General features: G+C 33.1%; 1 protein-coding gene across 36 annotated transcripts in view; it reads left to right on the top strand.

Annotated features, from left to right (window-relative positions):
- The window catches only part of LOC145260441 (serine/threonine-protein kinase BRSK2-like), a 685,204-nt gene that overhangs the window by 294,278 nt on the left and 367,685 nt on the right, over positions 1 to 23,241 (top strand). For 23 of the 36 annotated variants that reach the window (XM_080118456.1, XM_080118463.1, XM_080118464.1 and 20 more), the window contains exons 3-4: positions 1,660 to 1,745; positions 22,013 to 22,081. In XM_080118456.1, the coding sequence (XP_079974582.1) occupies positions 1,660 to 1,745; positions 22,013 to 22,081 (155 nt within the window). The remainder of the gene's footprint in view (positions 1 to 1,659; positions 1,746 to 22,012; positions 22,082 to 23,241) is intronic. The other 13 variants (XM_080118482.1, XM_080118488.1, XM_080118489.1 and 10 more) reach the window with 1 other exon arrangement.

Consider the following 23,241-nt stretch of genomic DNA (forward strand, 5'->3'; position numbering starts at 1 on the left):
ACTAAGCCAAGTTCCATGCTACATACATTAATATAAACTATCATTCAATATTATTCTTGGTCAATTCATATCATTATCTCCCTTTGTGATCTTTTTTGTAATATCCAGGCTGTGTGCACTGAGGAATCATTTTTTACAAGAATAGGTGCACCTGGGGACAATATGCAAGAAACAACATAAAATAATTATCGGAAAAATTAATTTGAATAAAGATTATACACCTCACACCAGACACCTGCATGGGAAGAAAAAAAACATGATCAATCATCGAAAAGATAGGTTAAATGTTGAAAGGTAATTTTCGGCAAAAAGTATACACAGGTGTAATCAATTTAAAAAAAAAAAAAAAAAAAAATGAGGATTCATAATTTGTGCATTTATTCATTTTGAGGACTGTTATCCTCATCTTTATAATTGTTGTTGTTGTTTCACCATGCTTCAGCCAACTCGTCCTCTGGCCTTCTTCAGGTGACTAACTGCATCAGGATAGGAATGCTGAGTCTCGTAACTTATCCCCAGTAATTACTGCCGTCCATAGTTGTTGTGTCTCATCATGTTTTGGCCAACTAATCTTCTGGCCTTCTTGAGTAGGATTGAAACCGCTATCCTCAGACAACGCTCACCTTGAACCATAGAGGCTCAATGCCTCTACTACTGTGTCACGGACCCCGAAGGGCGATCAAAGTTGGATTTTATGGTCTTATAAATCCAATTTTGTGTTCTTATCTGGTCTTCCATTGTCATTCTGTACCAAATGGTATTATTATTATTTATTTATTTTTTTGACATCCTTTGAGATGAGGATTCATAATTTGTGCATTCATTCTTTTTTGCAGACTGTTATCCTCATCTTCATAGTTATTGTTGTTTCACCATGGCGCAATGGATAGTCATTGAATCTCTACAGTTCCACGTGAGCATTGTCTGAAGATAGCGGTTTCAATACTACCCAAGCAGGCCAGAGGATTAATTGGCCAAAATGTAGTGAGACAACAACAACAACTATAGAAGGTAGTAATTACTGGGAATACTGTTACAAAACTCTGCATTCCCATCCGGTTGCGGTTAATCCTATAGTGAAAAAACAACAAAGATGAAGATAACAGTCAGTGAAAAGAATGTAACTTAATCTTGTTCTGTCAACTATGACTGGATAGAAAATCTTTAGTAATTCAAAATTGTATTCCTAGTATCGCCTGCACTTAAGATTGAACCTTTGACGACCCCCCAGAAGAATGTCTCTTAGAACCGATTGTTACTTAACACTTAGATCCGTTATATCGTAGGTCCTTGCAGAGGTTGAAGGTTTAATCCTTAGTGCGGGCGATACTAAGAATACAATTATAAATTACTGAAGATTTCTACATTGTCATGGCTGATGGAACAAGAACAAGCATCTTTATGGATTAAATAAACGGTTTCGTTCGAAATTACATACAGATTCCAGAGTTTCGCAGAAATATTCCAGAGTTCGACAAGATGCATCTAAAGTAGGTTGGAGCTTACATCTGCCAAAATGTTGGGAGAATAATATCCAAGACTGTAGTCTGAATAATCCAAATAATACAAATTATCAATCATTTAAAAATATATACTGAAATTTGATATTGGTCTGTAATTTTTAAATGTGTAATTTTATTATCTTTTTCTTTTTGATAGGTTGAACGAGAGATTGCTATTATGAAATTGATTGAACATCCTCATGTCCTGGGACTTTATGATGTTTATGAAAACAAAAAATACTTGTAAGTATATGAGTAAAATAGTAATCCTTTCCTTTTTTTTCATTTATTTTTTAATTTCTACCTTTTCACTTTTTCCTTTTATGATTTAAAAAAAAAAAAACTCAAATAATTTGAGCAACTCTTTATTTATGAATTATTTAGAAAAATTTGGGGCAACATGAAGTGGAACAAATACTTGAGGACGTTGCTAAGGCTGCTGCAAAGAAAATGGACTCCCTCAATTTAGAAAAAAATAACTCCTACAAGAGAGCATCCTATATTTTTACAAAGCCACAGTTCACCCATACATGGAGTATTGTTGTCACACCTGGGCTGCTGTAGCTATCACTAATCTCTCACTCTTAAATATGGTCCAAAATAAGAATCTCAAATCTATTAAGTCCTATACTACCAGCCAAGCTCCAACCTTCGTCCCATCACTGCAATGTTGCATCCTTGCAACTATTTTACAAGTACTTTAATGGAATGTTATCTGATGAACTCATAGCAATTGTGCCCCCTCAACATACATGCCCGTGACTAACCATAAATAGTAAAATCCCCCTACTTCATTGTTGAGGTCTCTAGATGCCGGAAAGCCTCCTGGTCTAATAGTTTCTTCCCCTGGACTGCTAGACTTTTCCCTCCCTGTTTCTTGCGTCTCTGACTGTATTAAACTGCTGAAGTTTAAATGTAATGTGAATAGACAGCCTGCTGCTCAACTCTCCACAATCTCCTCAAATAGTAGCCCCTTATGTTATGTGTCAGTATGCCTCGTCTGGGGATAAAAGCTATGAATAAATTTTTTTTTTTAGACATAAAATGTTTTTTCTTTTTTAAGTCTCTCTTGGGTATGACCTTAAATTACATTTCAGTGATGAAGCCTCATTTTAGAGCTTTGAAGAATGTGAATTCACTCCTTATTTGCCATTACTCCCTGGTTCACTCTTTCTTACTTGTGTAACATTTTTTATAAACAAAAGTTAAACAAACTGTTTGCATATGTCATTTCCAACAAACCCGTAGGGTGCACATGTGTATTATTGCCAGTGAGCGATCAAGAAACCATCAACAGAATAAAGTCTTTTTACATACATGCATAGTCACTGATCTGTCATTCTTTTATCATCACTTTCCCATGCTTAAGCCTTGATCTCTTGCGGTTGTTGATCTTCTGTTTAACTTGAGATGAATGTACTCATGCATGGAAATAGAATGGGGACTTGTTGGCTATCAAATGCTTTTATCAAGAGATGGGTTGCTTTTTTTTTTTTTTAACTAAGTCTTAAGATGGTCTACACACGGGCAGAGTCTCAAGGCAATATTCACTTAGATTCTCTCTACATTTTCAGATGCATATTGCCTCTCTTGCTTCCAGACTGCAACTCTAGAAACTGTTCTGTTCTCTGGCTTCTTTTCTCCTCCCCGCAACCTCTTTGTCACAGAAGAGACGTTGGGAGTCTGTCCCTGCTCTAACATTATCTTCACGGCAAGTGTTCAACTGAGTTTCATTCAAAGCCCCCCCCTCCACAAAACTTTCACAAAAGCACTCATCAAGCTACGACCACTAACATCAATTTCCCCTTTCTATTAGTGCTTAAATCTAAAAGCAAATTCGATGAACGAAGCTTCTTTTCTGGAACTGCACGCCTGTGGAACTCTGTTCCACTGGCCTGCTTCCCAGCTGACTACAACATGGCTGTCTTTAAGTCCAAAGTGAACAAGTTCTTGCTATCTCGCCCCCTTGAATAGTCAAATTCTGCCCAATTCCCACCAAAAACGATCACTGAGTTGTTGTCTCATTGACCACCTTACATTCATCAACCCTTTATCCTTGAATGGCCTCCGGATCTTGATAAGTGGTGACTCCTTCATAAAAAAAAAATGTTTAAATCCTAGGTATGTGCTTAAGTTACATCCAATGGTAAAACCTTTATTTGGTAGCTCTGGCTAGTGTGAAGTTATTCTTTAGTTGTCATTACTTGCATATTTACTCTGACCTGGAGTAGGAGTACCTGTCACGGTTTTATCTATCAATGAAATATGTACTTCTACTGAATATGAACCGAACTAAACTAACTTTTACTGGAGAAAATTTCTGGAACCAGTCAGAAACAAACGAAGATATTTATGAACCGGAAGCTACAAAATAGATGACAATTAAAGACAAATTCAAAATTACCTTTGTCTTCTTGAAAAACAAATATGTCCAGAAGATGATTCTTTTTTTAACCTTGACCCTTAAGTAACCATAAATTAACGGTAACTTAACCCTCACCTATGTACTAATTGACCGAGACCTTTTCAAACAAATATAAAAATAAAAAAGAACGAGTTTTTTTTTTGTTTTTTTGTTTTTTTTTATTAAGGAAAAGTTGTTTCGTTCTGTACTAATTGATTGTTTGACAACAGATCGATCTGACTCGGCTTTCTGGGTTGCTTATGTAAATCTCATTCAGCAAAAATCAGTTTACTTTGGTTCATATTATGTAGAAGTCCATAGTCTTGAGCACCTGGAGGGGCATAGGCTATCCACAACTTTGTAGATGCTTTTGTAGCAAGGAGTTCTGTTTTGGGGTGAGGGTGCTGGCCCCACGGCCAACTTTCCTAGAAGGTACATACAGCACCTAGCTTTCCCAAATGATCACCCATCTGGTACTAGCCAGACTCAACGTTGCTTTAACTTCGGTGATCTGGCAAGAACTCGTGTGTCAACGTGATTGTGCCGTATATTATTATGTAGAAGCCTTGTAAAATAAGATCTGTCATTTTCAAATTATTTGGAGAGTAGAAAATGGACCTTGATTTTATTTTTTGTAGCCTCTTAACTCTTTCTCCCCTTCCCTCTATTTTGTCCTTTAGTTCTCACATTCCATTCATGAGCAAAATTTCTGACAAAGGGGAAGGATGGATCACCTGTTTTGAGTGGGTGGTATGTAGAGATTTTCAATCCTTTCATAGAATCCATCCTCATTCAACAACTGTCAATCTATTTCTTGCCCCTTATCCTTAAATGGCTTTTGGCCTTGATAGGTGATGACTCCTAAGTATATATAAAAAAAATATTTACAAAATAATACTTGGTACTCCTGATTAACCCAACAGGCATCAAAATCACACCCTTTAACTATAGAGGTCCCTAGATAATGGAAAGCCTTCTACTCTTATAGTTTCTTCCCATTGAACTGCTAAATTTGGAATTCCCTCCCTTTTTCTTGCTTCTCTGACAGCGCTAACATGCTGAAATTTAAATGTAATGTAAACAGACATATCGTTGCTCAAATCCCCACAGTCCTCTGTTAGACACAATCCCAAATAGTAGCCTCCTACGTTCTTAGTGGCAATATGCCTTATTTGGAGTTTTAAATATATATATATATATATAATGGCTACAAAAAATATTAATCTACAAATCATTCATATAAAAAACATTCATACAATATTTGAAAATCTTAAGAACTTGTATAGGTTTTGTGAATACTTTCAAGAGATTAGATAGGCCTACAAAACTTAATACACTTGGTTTTTTTTCTGTTCAGAATCGGATTCTTTCTTCAAGTTCACCAGGATCAGGGAAGGACCTTAACACGCTTCGGCACTTATGCAGAACACGAACCATTCTTTACTGTTCTGTATCTTCATTGTTAATAAACTAACACACCGCAAAAATTAGATCCAACTTGAAAAATTAAATCAAAGAAAGATGTAGGATATATAACTTACCAGAGTATAGCTGCGGGGGGGGGGGCGACGATGCTCTTCTAATTCCCAAAATGAACGATTGCTTTCTAGCTATGCTAATAGATAGCAATTCTTTTATTTCTTTTTTTATGGCGGCTTCAAATAACCAAAAGTTTTAGACTAATCAGAAAAAAAAGTTAATTATTCTTTTTTTTCTTTTTTTTTTTTTTTTTTTAAAGTTTATTATCATTTATTTATAGATACATTTTTATTTTTAGTTTATATTTAATAAAAATATCAAAAATACAACACCACACTTGGAGCTTTTTACCAAAATGACTTTGTTTGGCATTAAATTATTCAAAAAGGGTTGATATGCTGTAAAACAAAACAATCAAACCAAATTTTTCTGTCTATAACATAAGTTGTATAATCTTCACACACTTTAATGCATACATATTAAAGAGTGATAGTAAAGGGAGATAATTACGAAGTGCTTTAATACCACAATCCACAGGATTTTTTTTATTATTATTATTATTATTATTATTATTATTATTATTATTAGAAGAAGAAGAAGAAGAAGAAGAACTATTTACCTAATTTTAATTATTTTATAAACTATTTAATAAAACTGATGATGAATTTCGATGTTAGATAATGAGATGATCTGAAGATTTGTTTTGGTCGATTGTTGGTTCTGCTAGTTATTTGTTTGTTTAGCATTATTCATGAAGATTCTTTTGGCATTAATTTCCCCGATATCTTTCTATTAAAATTCTTTCTAGAAGGATATCAGATACTTACGTAAGGGACTATAAGAAGGCTGCCAACATCCTTATGTAAAAGATTATCAGTCTGAAAACTGCTGGGTCCTTCAGCCTCACTTTCTTTCTGACTTTGAGCCGGAACTTTCTTTAGGAAGGGAATTTCCTCTCCTCTTACCGTTTTCTCTGCTTGAGCAAAAGCATGGTCGCCTATCCGTCCGAGTTCAGTCTTTTATTCTTCTCAAATCTTGAGAATTCTCACGGTTAGTCTCGCCCTCTTTTCCATAAAACCAACCATGCCTATCGCTTCTTCCTCTTCTTCCTTTCCCTTTAGAGGTGAGTGCATTAGAAGAATTACTACTACACAGTCTGTGTCATTAACCACTTGGCTGCCTCCTCGTTACCACTGTTGACCGAGAAGTTTAACATCATCTACTTTTCATTATTATTGAATAACATAAGAAAACAGTATGTTGCTCCTGATGCTTCTTTAAGGATTTAAAAAAAAAAAATTGAAACCAAGCATTCTGGTGTTGTTGTTGTTGTTGTTGTTGAACAGCATTAATTCATTCATTTCGTATAAATCAGATGATTATTGTTGGCATTGGTTTCCCTCAATATCTTTCTGGTTAGAATTCTTTCTAGAAAGACATCAGGTATTTACCATGTGAAGGTTGCCAACATTCTTATGTGGAACGAACTGGATTCGAACTTGGTACACACGGTTGTCAGTTTGTATCATTAACCACTCCACCTCTATGATATCAATGTTGTGTCGAGCATGACACTCACACTAATAAAGATTTTTTTTTTTTTTTCTGTTTTCAAAGTCTAGTATCTATTCTGTCCAAAGATTGTACAGTAATATCACGGGAGTCTTCGTTTGTTCTGAACGTCCATAGAATGGAAATATGTTGCAAACTACTGCAAAAGTTTTGGAGATAGACTTTTATAATCAGAGATGTTCAAAAAGTACATTAACTAAAGTAGAGTGTTTTGATGCAATGTGTTTCAGTTTGAACAAGTGTTACAATAATATCATTGGATCTATGATCAGACTGGGCCTCTATAGAATCCATGGTAGTAATATGCAACAGAAGAAGAATACAACTGAGGAATTTCCATGGGTCTTGCTAGTCATTAATAATTATTAGGGCTATGACAACAGCATATTCTTTTCATTGTTTTGACTCTCGAGTGTGTATCTGTTGATATCTTATATGCTTTTCTATAAAATGATGTGGTTCTCGGTTGACTAACTGTGTTGGATATATACTCGAGAGTCAAAGCAATGAAAAGAATATGCTGTTGTCATAGCCCTAATGATTATACTAAAAGGTACATCGATTCAGGCAAATAGTAGTGTTTAAATAAAAAATAAAAAAATAAATAAACATTTATATATATTATTTAATTGGAATTCATAATTGAGATGAGTATTATTTATTTATTGCGGACTATTATCCTCCACCTGATGAAGGCCAGAGGAGTGGTTGGACGAAATGTCGTGAAACAACTAAAAAAGATGAGGATAATAGTCCGCAATGAATAAATTAAACATTTATTTGTTTATGATGCCTCTTTGGACGCCCATAATAACATTGTAGAGAACCACAGCAATATGTGCCAATAGTTATCGTGTGCCCTCTGTAGAGAAGCGTTGGCATTCGAACGCGAAACCCATCCGATACAAAAAATAAGAAGATAAATGCAAATTTAGGTGTTATCATGATATCAGGTGGCAGTATAAAAAAAACTTCTTTTTTTCCACGGCAGTGACATTTTTTTAGCATGCATGTGAGGTTGCTGTCAGTTGGGAAGAGGACAAAAAGAGAATTACTACAGTGACGGCTGGTTGGAGAATTATTAAGAAGTCCGAATCCAACCCTTTTTTCCCCCTCTTCTTTTCTCTGTTTTGAGAACAATCAAACGTTTTGTTGAGCATAAACGGGACTTGTACGTTGAACGAATTTATTTGGCTAAGATAGGGAATAATTCTCAGAGAAAAGCTATAGACAAAATCCTTTTTTAAGCTATAGTCTTATTTCAATTTTTAATAAAAAACAAATGTAATGTGGTATTTATCTCCCCTGATGAACTTTCTAGAAAAGAGATAAGAGGAATGGTTTGGATTATCTGGATTGCTGTTCTCATTTTATTTTCACAACGTTTCAACCGTTTGTAACCTTCAACCTTCTTCACGTGCATCTTTTCAAACTTGGGAATCTTTGTCAAACTCGGAAACGTATATGGAATTTCAAACTGAAGCCTTTATTTAATCCACATTTAGTAGATTGTTCTTGTTCAATCAATCATGTCCGGGTAGAAGTGTCAATTGATTATGTTATTCTTAATTAGTATCGTCTGTACTATAGTAAGGAGTAAAACCTCAAGAAGACTTTCAATTTGAACTGATTGTTAATCAATGTCATTAACTGTTATGCCACGGATCTATATTACTTTTAAACAAATACTAAACAAAGTTAATATGAATTATTAAACAATCTATCTATATATATATAAATTCTTATTTCTGTCTTTTTTTTGTTCACAATTTGATTAATATATACAAAAGGTCCGTTACTTTACTCTTTCATTTGTTTCTATATATAGTATAATTCTTGCAAAATATACAATTAAGAAGTCACTTCATTTGCATATTACATTAAAGAAAATTGATTTTACTAAATAGCGATATGTTAGTTAATGTTTCTAGCGAGAGAATTGTTTTAAGGGTTCTATTTAAAATTGTTATTTAATAAACTTTAAATAACAATTATATTGATAACATATTTAATTTGATTTAATTGGAATTATTATTTTCCGACATCGACTTTTTTAAAAACGGGTCTAAATTTATTGCCCCCCTGGAAACGTCAAAGCATAAAAAAAAGTTAAAACAAATTCTTCACCAAATAAAATAATTTGGCAATGTCAATAAGTTTCCAGCGTGAAAAAATAATTCTGTGTGGACAAAAATGTTTTCCTTCTTTCTTTTTAAAAGATTCAAACAAACAAAAAAACGCTTACGAATAAACTGAAAATATTTCATTTGTTTGTTTTTATTATTCTTGAAACGGCTATACAGAATTTTTTTACCTTTCGGGAAATTGAAACTTAAGCCACACTTTTAGACCCCCCCCCTCCCCGCCAACCAAATCAAAAATTTCCTTTATTTACGAAAAAAGAAAAAGAAAAAAAAAAGCCAGTTAAAAAAGTGCCTTTACAAAAAAAAACAAAAAAAAACGATACAAATGATGCACGTATTAATATTTATAAACGTCACAAAATTGTAAGTCCTCGTAGTCCAGTGGGTAAAATAGTTTGCAAAATATCTTTTCTTTTCATTCGAATTTCAGGTTCGAGCCTGCCTATGTTGTTAATTTTTATTATTTATTTATTTATTTTTGCAGTTATTTGGACACTCGCTGCTAATTTTATTGAAACAAAAGTTTTTATTTATTTATTTTTTATTGGGGGTGGGGATATTTCCAGCACACGAGCAACAAAAGCACTCAATATCCAGAGAAAAGTTTTTTCTCTTTGTATCCCTTCTGCCGAAATATCTGATGAAGAGGGTATCATGTACTTTTTTTGTTGGGGAGGGGGGTATTACATTTACATGTTTTTATCTGTTCCTTTATGTTTGAAATTGTTGTGGGGGTATCGATGTTGCCCATGATGAAAATGATTAATATCCTTAGTATAGCAGGTGTGTTCCAAACGGAACTTCATGTCAACCCTGGGCGATAAGTGCCATTTAAAAAATACGTCAGAAATTGGTTCAAAGTTTTTCGACTTTGTAATTCATGTATCTCAGAAACTAATACAGATATTCGTTTGGGGTTTGTTTCAAAAGCTAAGCTATCACATAATGTGATGTTCATTTCAACAATGGTGATAGCTGTGATGTATTGCAAGACTGGTGACAATCAAATGTGTTATCATTGCCTGTAAACGTAGTAATAAAGTCAAAGAAACAAGACACAATTTTACTGCATTTACATTGCTTCTTAGTGATCCTGCGCCGATGTTGGTGTCAAGAGAATGCGTTGCAATCATCCAGATCATCAATGTCATCAGTGAAAGATTGTGTATAGTCTTTTTTGTAACTGAGCGATATATTTTTTCTGGAATTAATCCCTAGTTTAGTCACATAAATTATTGCGAGTTAAGAACAAATGACATTGAAGATGTGGTCGTGTTTCTCCTGCGATGAAATGTTGGCTTTCTCTCTTCCACCACTCGATTTGTTCTTCACCAATCAGCCGCCATATTTTTACTTTTTGTCCTCTTCCCAACTGACAGCAATCTCATGTTCACGAGATAATCTCATTCCCATAGAACAAAATAAACATCTCGAACCACAATACTGCCGCCTCGAACCACAATACTGCCGCCTCGAACCACAATAGCACCAAAATTTGTATTTATCTTATTTTTCATATCAGACAGGTTCTGGGTTCGAGTGCCAGTGTTTCTCTACAGAAAGCACACGCCAACAGTGTGCACTTATTGCTGGGGTTCTTCACGCTGTTATTACAATCAGATTCTTCGTTGACAGCCGCAGTTGCCCATGAGGTTGGGTTTTCTTATGTCTCGATGGAGAGTTATTTGTTTATCAAGAATGCCATGGAAACAAGAGGCATATACAATGGGTACAAAAGTGAGCAGAGTCTTTGCGTCAGCCAGTTTTTCTTTGAAGTGGAATGTTGTAACGAAAATCGCTTTCATAAGCATTGGATTTTGATCGTGTTGTCAGATGCATTCTGTACCTCCAATCTGCTCTCCATATAGAGGAGTGTTTGGGGAACACGGTGATATACATAATTCGCTTTCTCTGTATATGGCGCTTAGTAGTGGGGGTCTCATATATGTCGAAAAAAAAAATGTCTATTAGATCCAGTGTCATAAGCTGACATCATTGAAGCACAGTATTTTTTTAAATTAGAGAAATTATTATTTTGCTAATTCATAGTGAAATCTTTCTGGCAATTTAGGTTAAAAAAATAACAGGTTTCTAACAGAAAGTGTTTATTTCTTCTTTTGCTTCTTTAAATTTCTTTAGCCATCTTTAACTTTCTACTGCTTTAGACTTCTTTTTCTTTAGACTTCTTCTTTAGCCATCTTTAACTTTCTACTGCTTTACACTTCTTTTTCTTTAGACTTCTTCTTTAGCTATCTTTAACTTTCCACTGCTTTAGACTTCTTTTTCTTTAGACTTCTTCTTTAGACATCTTTAACTTTCTACTGCTTTAGACTTCTTTTTCTTTAGACTTCTTCTTTAGACATCTTTAACTTTCTACTGCTTTACACTTCTTTTTCTTTAGACTTCTTCTTTAGCCATCTTTAACTTTCTACTGCTTTAGACTTCTTTTTCTTTAGACTTCTTCTTTAGCTATCTTTAACTTTCTACTGCTTTAGACTTCTTTTTCTTTAGACTTCTTCTTTAGCCATCTTTAACTTTCTACTGCTTTAGACTTCTTTTTCTTTAGACTTCTTCTTTAGACATCTTTAACTTTCTACTGCTTTAGACTTCTTTTTCTTTAGACTTCTTCTTTAGACATCTTTAACTTTCTACTGCTTTAGACTTCTTTTTCTTTAGACTTCTTCTTTAGACATCTTTAACTTTCTACTGCTTTAGACTTCTTTTTCTTTAGACTTCTTCTTTAGCCATCTTTAACTTTCTACTGCTTTAGACTTCTTTTTCTTTAGACTTCTTCTTTAGCTATCTTTAACTTTCTACTGCTTTAGACTTCTTTTTCTTTAGACTTCTTCTTTAGCCATCTTTAACTTTCTACTGCTTTAGACTTCTTTTTCTTTAGACTTCTTCTTTAGACATCTTTAACTTTCTACTGCTTTAGACTTCTTTTTCTTTAGACTTCTTCTTTAGACATCTTTAACTTTCTACTGCTTTACACTTCTTTTTCTTTAGACTTCTTCTTTAGACATCTTTAACTTTCTACTGCTTTAGACTTCTTTTTCTTTAGACTTCTTCTTTAGCCATCTTTAACTTTCTACTGCTTTAGACTTCTTTTTCTTTAGACTTCTTCTTAAGACATCTTTAACTTTCTACTGCTTTAGACTTCTTTTTCTTTAGACTTCTTCTTTAGCCATCTTTAACTTTCTACTGCTTTAGACTTCTTTTTCTTTAGACTTCATCTTTAGCAATCTTTAACTTTCTACTGCTTTAGACTTCTTTTTCTTTAGACTTCTTCTTTAGCCATCTTTAACTTTCTACTGCTTTAGACTTCTTTTTCTTTAGACTTCTTCTTTAGACATCTTTAACTTTCTACTGCTTTACACTTCTTTTTCTTTAGACTTCTTCTTTAGCCATCTTTAACTTTCTACTGCTTTAGACTTCTTTTTCTTTAGACTTCTTCTTTAGCTATCTTTAACTTTCTACTGCTTTAGACTTCTTTTTCTTTAGACTTCTTCTTTAGCCATCTTTAACTTTCTACTGCTTTAGACTTCTTTTTCTTTAGACTTCTTCTTTAGACATCTTTAACTTTCTACTGCTTTAGACTTCTTTTTCTTTAGACTTCTTCTTTAGACATCTTTAACTTTCTACTGCTTTAGACTTCTTTTTCTTTAGACTTCTTCTTTAGACATCTTTAACTTTCTACTGCTTTAGACTTCTTTTTCTTTAGACTTCTTCTTTAGCCATCTTTAACTTTCTACTGCTTTAGACTTCTTTTTCTTTAGACTTCTTCTTTAGACATCTTTAACTTTCTACTGCTTTAGACTTCTTTTTCTTTAGACTTCTTCTTTAGCCATCTTTAACTTTCTACTGCTTTAGACTTCTTTTTCTTTAGACTTCTTCTTTAGACATCTTTAACTTTCTACTGCTTTACACTTCTTTTTCTTTAGACTTCTTCTTTAGCTATCTTTAACTTTCTACTGCTTTAGACTTCTTTTTCTTTAGACTTCTTCTTTAGCCATCTTTAACTTTCTACTGCTTTAGACTTCTTTTTCTTTAGACTTCTTCTTTAGCTATCTTTAACTTTCTACTGCTTTAGACTTCTTTTTCTTTAGACTTCTTCTTTAGCCATCTTTAACTTTCTACTGCTTTAGACTTCTTTTTCTTTAGACTTCTTCTTTAGCTATCTTTAACTTTCTACTGCTTTAGACTTCTTTTTCTTTAGACTTCTTCTTTAGCCATCTTTAACTTTCTACTGCTTTAGACTTCTTTTTCTTTAGACTTCATCTTTAGACATCTTTAACTTTCTACTGCTTTAGACTTCTTTTTCTTTAGACTTCTTCTTTAGCCATCTTTAACTTTCTACTGCTTTAGACTTCTTTTTCTTTAGACTTCTTCTTTAGCCATCTTTAACTTTCTACTGCTTTAGACTTCTTTTTCTTTAGACTTCTTCTTTAGCCATCTTTAACTTTCTACTGCTTTACACTTCTTTTTCTTTAGACTTCTTCTTTAGCTATCTTTAACTTTCTACTGCTTTAGACTTCTTTTTCTTTAGACTTCTTCTTTAGACATCTTTAACTTTCTACTGCTTTAGACTTCATTTTCTTTAGACTTCTTCTTTAGCTATCTTTAACTTTCTACTGCTTTAGACTTCTTTTTCTTTAGACTTCTTCTTTAGCCATCTTTAACTTTCTACTGCTTTAGACTTCTTTTTCTTTAGACTTCTTCTTTAGCCATCTTTAACTTTCTACTGCTTTAGACTTCTTTTTCTTTAGACTTCTTCTTTAGACATCTTTAACTTTCTACTGCTTTAGACTTCTTTTTCTTTAGACTTCTTCTTTAGCTATCTTTAACTTTCTACTGCTTTAGACTTCTTTTTCTTTAGACTTCTTCTTTAGCCATCTTTAACTTTCTACTGCTTTAGACTTCTTTTTCTTTAGACTTCTTCTTTAGCCATCTTTAACTTTCTACTGCTTTAGACTTCTTTTTCTTTAGACTTCTTCTTTAGACATCTTTAACTTTCTACTGCTTTAGACTTCTTTTTCTTTAGACTTCTTCTTTAGACTTTTCTGTAGAATTCTATTTCTTCCTTAGATTTCTTCATTAGACTTCTTTAGACGTCTTCTTTTGACTTATTCTTTAGATGTTTTCTTTTGACTTCTCCTTCTTTTGACTTCTCCTTCTTTTAACTTCTGCTTCTTCTTTTTCTTCTTCTTCTTAGCCTTCTTTTTCTTTAGATCTCTTCATTTGCTGTCTCCACAATTTTCTGTCACTCACATCTTGATTTATTAATCCCTACTGTCGCATGTCTTCAGTCACGAACTGTTTTCAATCTCTTGATCGTTTACTCTAGTTGTTGTGGAACACCTACCTCCATTAAAACTAATTTCCTTGGATTTTCCAAAGACATTCCTTGCATTTGATGGAACCAATTTAATCTTTTACTTCCTCCACATCAATGAACCCCAACTCTTTAATTGATGAATTGGTCCTTGCAATCATAGATGTGTCAGTTGGAATCCATAGTTCATGTCTCAGATTAATAGAGAACAGATTGGATACACACAATGTACAAATGTCTGTTTTTTACTGATAGATCACTGCTTATCTAGACCTAGAGACTATTTGAGGATAAGAGTAAAAAGGATTGTTGGTTGGATGATGATCACTATCTGATAGAGTTGAAAGCAATGGTCTGAATGGGCAGAAAATTACTTACAATGACTTGATTTTCTAAGAGGACAGCTTAATAAGTATTTGTTCACATTAGACTTGAAGACGACCATGCTGTAGTTAGTTGGGAAGTAAACTTGCAATATTTTATTCTACAGATGGATATTCTAAAAAAGAAACTTTGTTCATGAAAGTTTTGTTTGGATTTTGGCGTACATATAGAGAGAGAGAGAAAGAATGTTTTTTTGCTGTGGTTGTAGCCAGACAAGTACTTTTGCGAATGTTTTACAGGGAAAAAGTAGAAACAGGGATTGCAGCTCAGTCGAACATCTTCCATGGACATAATAATACAGTAGAGAGAGAGGCTAAGAACATCTATTTTGTATGAAAAAGGCTGTAAGCGGGAGGAAAAAATATCATCTCCCAGTAGATTGCAAAGTTGATTTTGTACTCTACCAAGATAAAAAAGAGTGTTCCAAGCGACACCATCCGTTCAGATATGACAGTAGTATTCTATCTTTTATCTTCTGCCACAACCTCTCTCCCATTCAGTTGAAAGCTGCTGATGCTATTTGAATCCTGGAGGTCATTATCCTTACATCCTAACCCTTACCCTAACCCTCCAGAGATATCTCCAAAGTGTTTAAAAAATTGTGAGTTGACTTGGCTCTCTGAGCATCTCCCTACCGCCACCATTCAAGGAAACATCATGAGCCTCGTTTCAGCAGGACATCCAATGAAACTCCTGAAGTCCCAAATAAAGATTTTGGTGGCTGAAATAGATTTTCATCAATTTTTAAAATTAAATCATATTTTTTTTAATTGGAATTCATTACTGAGATGAGTATTATTGGTATTAATTTATTTATTGCGGGCTATTATTCTCATCTTTATTAGTTATTGTTTCACGTTTCGGCCAACTATTCCTCTGACCTTCGTCAGGTGGTAACCGAAACGGATAGGAACTTCGAATCTCCTGACTGCATTCTCAGCAATCACTGCCATCCGTAGTTGTTGTCATCTCACCACGTTTTTTGGCCAAGTAAGCCTCCGGCCGACTTTGGGTAGGATTGAAACCGCTATCTTCAGACAATGCTCATCTGGAACCGTAGAGATTCAACGTCTCTATCAACTGCGCCATGGGCCCCGAAGTGCAATCAAGGTTGGATTTTTTGATCTTATAAATCCACTTTTTTTATTTATTATCTGATCTTCCATGGTTGGGTCTGTACCGAATGGTATATACATTATTTTAATTGGAATTCATTATTGAGATGAGTATTATTGATATTAATTTATTTATTGCGGACTATTATTCTCATCTTTATTAGTTGTTGTTTCACAACGTTTCGGCCAACTATTCTTCTGGTCTTCGCCAAAAAAAAAAAGTGGATTTATAAGATCATAAAATCCAACCTTGATCGCCCTTCGGGACCTGTGGCGCAGTTGATAGAGATGTTGACTCTCTACGGTTCAACTTCAGATGACAGTGATTGCTGAGAATGCAGTTAGGAGATTCGAAGTTCCTATCCGAGCGGTTACCACCTGATGAAGGCCAGAGGAATAGTTGGTTGAAACGTCATGAAACAACAACTAATAAAGATGAGAATAATAGTCCGCAATAAATAAATTAATATTAAAATCATATTTTGTCAAATGTGTTTAGTGACTAAATTTAAAATTGGCAGCATTCTTCCTTCTCCAACTAAGTCAAGCTCACTTTGATATGTTAAAAACTCTGATTCCAAGCACTTTTACAAGTCCATCTCCAACTTCTTTTGAAACTTCCAATTTTGATTCCATAACTCTAGATACAAGTATTAAAATAATAATATTCAACACTACTAAGTCCCATAAATTATAAATGACCAGCTAAATGATTTGGGACATTTTTATTATATCTTATTTCATTCACAAGGTTTGCATATACAGGTTTTAGGCAGGCACACACACACACATACATCATGCACACACACACACACACACACATACATCATGCACACACATACATCATACACACACGCACATACATACTTGAATGCCTACTGTAGAAACCTTGAATGTTTGTTGGAGAGAAGTTGAATGTATCTTTCAGAAACTAAAACGCATTTGCTTTTGAACCAGTTTTATAATATCCATGGCAGTTAGGAACAATACCTTCTCTTTATGATGACCAGAGCTCACAACCCATTCTCAAACATCTGAAAGAAATATTGTCAATGCGTGGGCTTTTAAGGTTTCATATTGCAACAATATTATTTCATTTGTTAATATTTGATTAAATTTTTTCACGTTTTATCATATTCTTCTCCTGCGGCAATATGTTAATGTTTTTTTTTTTTTTTAATAAATAGAAAAGCATACATAAGTGTAAGATTTCTTTGATCTTAAGTGTTACTACTACTGCTACTACTACTACTACTACTACTACTACTACTACTACTGCTACTACTGTTGTTGTTGTTGTTATTATTTGTTTTTATCATTATTTGTTTTCATTATTATTATATTTTATTTGTTTTTATTATTAATATCATTATTTACTATTTGTTATTTGTTATTATTTATTATTATTCGTTACCTTTATTTTTGTTAATATCATTGCTATTTGTTTTTATTAATATCATTGTTATTATTACTAATTGTTATTATTTGTTATTGCTTATTATTTCATATTATTATTTGTTATTAATATTATTTATTATTTGGTATTTCTCATTATTTATACTATTATTTTATATCATTTATTACTATGATTTGTTTTTTACATCCCTTTGATAATCTAGTTTTTAAATATAGTAACTTTATAAAGTATAAATTGCTATTTTTGCTTTTATTTTACATTAGCAAAGTTACCTGGCGTTGCTCAGGACCATGTAAAATTAAATAGTAGTTAAATAATGTATATAATATCTTTATATTAAAAATTTCTATCTCTCACTCTCTAACCGTTTCTGTATCTTTCTCTCTCTCCGTTTTCCTCCATTTTCTCAGTAACCTTTTCTTTGTCAACTTGTTCCTCTCTCTGTTTAAAATGCCGAAAAACATGTAATTAAGATATTGGAACTATTCCTTTCAAGTGTAATGCTGTAATCTCGTATGTATTGCTCCTGGACAACACCGAATAGAATAAAGCACAATTACATTCTTGGTTCCGTTCCCACAATCTGCTTTCACAATAATATGAAGAGAAATTAGGTTGATAATGAAAATTAAAAAAAAAAATAAAGATGTTACACATATTTATTGATTCGAGGAGGATTCAAGCAGAACAAAAGATTTTGTTAATGATAACGCCTGGGTGGACGGTCTCATGGCAACAAAACTAACACTACATCCCACCTCACCACCAAAAAAGGTGATAGCAATCCCTGACAGTATGGTCTCATGACCACAGAACAGATAGCACATTATCACTACTACCAAAAAAAAAAAAAAAAAAAAAAACAGGAGGAGATAATTCCTAGGAAGATGGTTTCATGACAAATGTCATTAATATATAAATACATTGTTTTCTTTTAAAAAAAAACATAGTATATAAATACATAAAATAATCCAGAAAAAAATTTCCCCCTAACAAAACCTGGCCCACAGAATTAATTTTTTTTTTCTAAGTTTTAGATATTATACCTGCAAGATTATGTAGTGAAGACTTTATTCTTATTATTGCCTGGAGATATAAAAACAAAATAGGAGATGTGGTTGGTGATTAAGCAACAATTGCTTCACTATAGACTAATCAAGTAATGCCAGTTCAGAATGGGAGGTGGACTCATCAAGCGGTGTCAGTTCAGAGAAGAGGATGTGGTTAGCTATTAGACAACCCTTAATTCACTATAGACTAATGAAGCAGTACTGGTTAAAAAGAGGAACTGTGGTTGTGGATTAAGCAACCTTTGCTCCACTATAGACTCACCAAGCAGTGCCGGTTTAGATGAGGATGTATGGTTAGTGATTAGACAACCCATACTTTACTAAAGAGCCATCAAGCAGTGATGTTCAAAATGTAATGTTATTTCTGAAATTAATACATAAATAACATAAAAAATCCAGAAAATACCCCCCCCCAAAAAAAAACTGCCCCTTTATTCTAAATTTTCGATATTATACATCTGAGGCAATGCCGGTCAAGACAATACCAACTTGATAATGTTCTGTTTTGTATTTTCTTACTTCTAGCTGGACATACAAACACATAGACATTTGCCCATTATATATTAGACTAGCAGGGGTGCCCGGCGTTGCCCAGGTGTAAAAGAAAAAAAATATTGGTAGGGAGGTAGGCTCAAACCCAAAGCCTTGAGGTGAATAGCCTGACAACTTATTACGCTTCGCAGGCAGAGAAGTGAGGAAGGGTGAAATTAAACGTTTAAAAAAGCAGGTGGTTAAACAAATGTGAATGTGTGGTTTTCTAGGTCAAACATCTCGCCAGAGTAGTAGAGAAAATGAAATCACAGTGCGAATTTTGTAAAATGATAAGATTCAGACGAGCTCATTTCGTAAATCGGACATATTATAATCTAGACAGTATATAAAAAGTTGTAAGATTTAGTGACCTCCTCCGAGCCCCCCCCCAAAAAAAAAAACATACAAAAAAAATGCACACACAAACATTTTTGCTTTTATATTATAGATTTATTTTATCTTTATTTTGCGTAGTATTTTTACCAAAATGTCCATAAAATTTCAAATATGTCAGATTAACAAGAAAGTTCTTGCAGGTTTTAACTTTTAAATTCAGATGAACATATCTCGGCTCAAACAAAATTTTATTGAGCGAAATAAGCACCATCAGAATAAACACACATTTGCCAACCCAAAACAAGTGTATTTATGCCTGTCACAGAAAAATCTTTTATTCTGGTGGCGATAAAGTCGCTAAAGGCGTTTTTGATATCACTTGGTTTTTTTAAACATTTCTCGCAGTAGGTTGTCGAGATGCATGAAAAAGTGGTAGTCAGTAGGTGAGAGGTCTGGAGAGTATGGCAAATAAGGCAGAGTTTTGTAGTCTGATTCGTTCAACTTCTGCAGGATCAGTTTAGCAGTCGGGCATTGTCGTGGAAGAGAATCGGGCCTTTTCTGTTGACTAATGCTGGGTGTTGTTGTCGAAGTTTCTGATGCATTTCATCCACTTGTTGACAGTACTTCTCCGCCGTAATGGTTTCGCCTGCAGTCAAAAAACTGTAATGGATAAGACCGGTTGCAAACCATTAAGCAGTCAGCATGACCTTCTTTTGGTGCAACTCTGGTTTCGGTAAGTGTCGTGGAGCTTCGTCGGCATCTAACCACTGAGCTGAATGCTGCTGGCTATCGTAAAGAACCCACTTTTTATCGCAAGTCACAAGCGGACCGAGAAACGGGTTGTTCTTGTTGTGTAAAAGAAGGGAAGAAGATACTTTATAACGGCATTTCTTTTGGTTATCGTTCAATTCGTGAGGCAGCCATTTATCAAGTTTTTTTGTCTTTCTAATCTTTCTTAAGTGGTTGGAAATTGTTGTAAACATTAGGTCTAATTCAGAAGCAAGTTCTCAAACAGTTGTGCATGGATCAGCTTCAACTAAGGCTCTTAATTAGTCATTGTCAACATCTGATGGCTGACCACTGTGCTCATCATCTTCAAGACCCTCATCGCCGTGACGAAATTTCTTAAACCATTATTGTGATGTGCATTCAGTAGTGGTTCTTGGGTCAAATGCTTCATTGATATCGCAAGCTGTTTCAACAGTTTTTCAGTCTAACTTGAATTAAAATACAAAAATTATGCGAATTTGCTTTTTTTTTTTTCTATCTTGTATTTAACGTTCTGAAAAGAAAACTATTGTTTTAGAACGATTGTAACTTAAACAATTAGATAGGGCGAGAAACGCTCTTTAAAATGATATATAAAATAAGAGTATTATAATGAAAACTTATTTGAAAATACATAATTTAATATCAAAATTAAAAATTTTGTCATAACTTTTTTCTCAACCTAATAGCAAATCTAAAACAGAAATAACTTTAAACACTTTTTCAAAAATTAACTCCAATTTTTTAAACGTTTTTTTTTTTTTTTTTAGTGTTTTTCTAGTTTATATACTGAACTTCAGTAATCAAATAGTTTTGATACATTTAACTTGACCGTGTCATTGGTGCAAACTCTAACTCTAACTCTCCTCTTCAAACAATACTGCTATCCGCATCATATATATGATTTTTAATGTCTACATCAAATGAAGTATGATTTCTGTTCTTTTACAACCTCTTTCTCATAGAAGATATGTTGTTAGTCTACTCCATCAAAGTTGCTCGACTGAGCTTCAATCTTTGGTCCCTCTTTAGAAAACTTTACCAACAAGATCTTGTCTTCTAATCACAACTGCAAAGAACTTTCTTTTCTTCTTTAATGTGCCTAACCTAAAACAGAATTTATATGAATAGAGTTTCCTTCGAAAACTTCCCATTTGCAGAACATGTTGCCACAAGATTGCTTCCTTGAGGGTTACAACATAGTAATCTCCACAACTAATGTCCTAAACCATTTTCATAAGTAATCTAATTTTATTCATCCCACTCAATCCTTTCATAATATTCATCATCATTCAACTGATAATCTATCCATCTCATTAACTCTTATCCTTGAGTGACTTTTAGACTTGATAAGTGGTGACTAATCTAATTTATAAAGTTATCTTTTCAGATTTCTAAAGGAAGATCCTAATAGAAATGTACGTCGATATTTGATTATGGCTAGCCAGTTTGTCTTCATCTACCTTCTGCCATGTTCTTTGCAAGAAAATAATGCATTTAGTTTGGATTTTTAAAAAATAGTTAATTAGGAATATTGTTACAATGAAGACAAATTTAGATAATGACCTTAAAAGTTTGTCTGGATTTTTTTTTTTTTTTTTTTTCTTAAGAAGAACTAGGGGATATAACTCTTGATTTTTCACTTGTGTATTTTCAAAGGGATTTAGCTTTCTTACTAGATTACCTTTCTCTATAGTTGTACAATTATGTGATCACTTCACATGTATGTGTATGTTTCTCATCTACACTACCATGACTTTCCCGTGGTATGATGAGGCATATGAGCCAATTTATAAATAAGTTGTTTTTTTTAATGTAATATAACAACAACAAAAAATTTGTTACATTTTTTTTTTTTTTTTACATTTTTGTTTTAATTTCTTTTCCTTTATTTAAAAAAAAAAAAATGTTTTTTTTTCTTTTTTTTTTCTTTCTTTTTTTTTTCCAAACAATCGTAGACATCCCAAGAATTTTGACGTCAATAAAGAATTTGGTCCTAAAATGTGTGAACGTGAAAACGGGAAAATGCAAGTTTTTTTGTTTGTTTGTTTTTTTTCATTTAAAAAAATATTTGATAACTAATTTATAAATTGTCTCGTAACCTCTCATCATAATGTTCCACATTGGAAGGGCACATTGACCAAAACATTGGTCACATGAGCCATTTGATTATTTTAATATTTTCTTTTCTTTATTTGAATATGTGTACTTCAGCATGTTTCTGTGTGTTGTGTCTAGAACAATTAACCTGATTTTTACTTCGTGTAATCTGTAGTAGATAAGATGTTCATACAGCTCTAATAACTTCATAATGTAATTTTGAATTGATAAAATGTGAATTTACTTCGATATTGTCTATACCAACCTAATAAATTACTAGTGCCACATAATCTTTGTTAGATACAATATCAACATACCTTAAATGTTCTTTATACCAACCTAATAAATTACTAGTGCCACATAATCTTTGTTAGATACGATATCAACATACCTTAATGTTCTTTATACCAACCTAATAAATTACTAGTGCCACATAATCTTTGTTAGATACAATATCAACATACCTTAAATGTTCTTTATACCAACCTAATAAATTACTAGTGCCACATAATCTTTGTTAGATACAATATCAACATACCTTAAATGTTCTTTATACCAACCTAATAAATTACTAGTGCCACATAATCTTTGTTAGATACAATATCAACATACCTTAAATGTTCTTTATACCAACCTAATAAATTACTAGTGCCACATAATCTTTGTTAGATACAATATCAACATACCTTAAATGTTCTTTATACCAACCTAATAAATTACTAGTGCCACATAATCTTTGTTAGATACAATATCAACATACCTTAAATGTTCTTTATACCAACCTAATAAATTACTAGTGCCACATAATCTTTGTTAGATACGATATCAACATACCTTAATGTTCTTTATACCAACCTAATAAATTACTAGTGCCACATAATCTTTGTTAGATACGATATCAACATACCTTAATGTTCTTTATACCAACCTAATAAATTCATAATGCTTTCACAATAGTGCCATGTAATTGTTTGGTAGATAAGATGTTAATTTACGTCGAAGTTGTTTATATCAACCTAATAAAATAATAATGTCAAAGGGGTTTGTATTACTGTACACATAGATTCGAAAAAGTTGTCAAAAAAAA

The sequence above is a fragment of the Euprymna scolopes genome, chromosome 36 (assembly GCF_053919585.1).
Source record: "Euprymna scolopes isolate OS-2025 chromosome 36, ASM5391958v1, whole genome shotgun sequence".
Lineage (NCBI taxonomy): Eukaryota > Metazoa > Mollusca > Cephalopoda > Sepiida > Sepiolidae > Euprymna > Euprymna scolopes.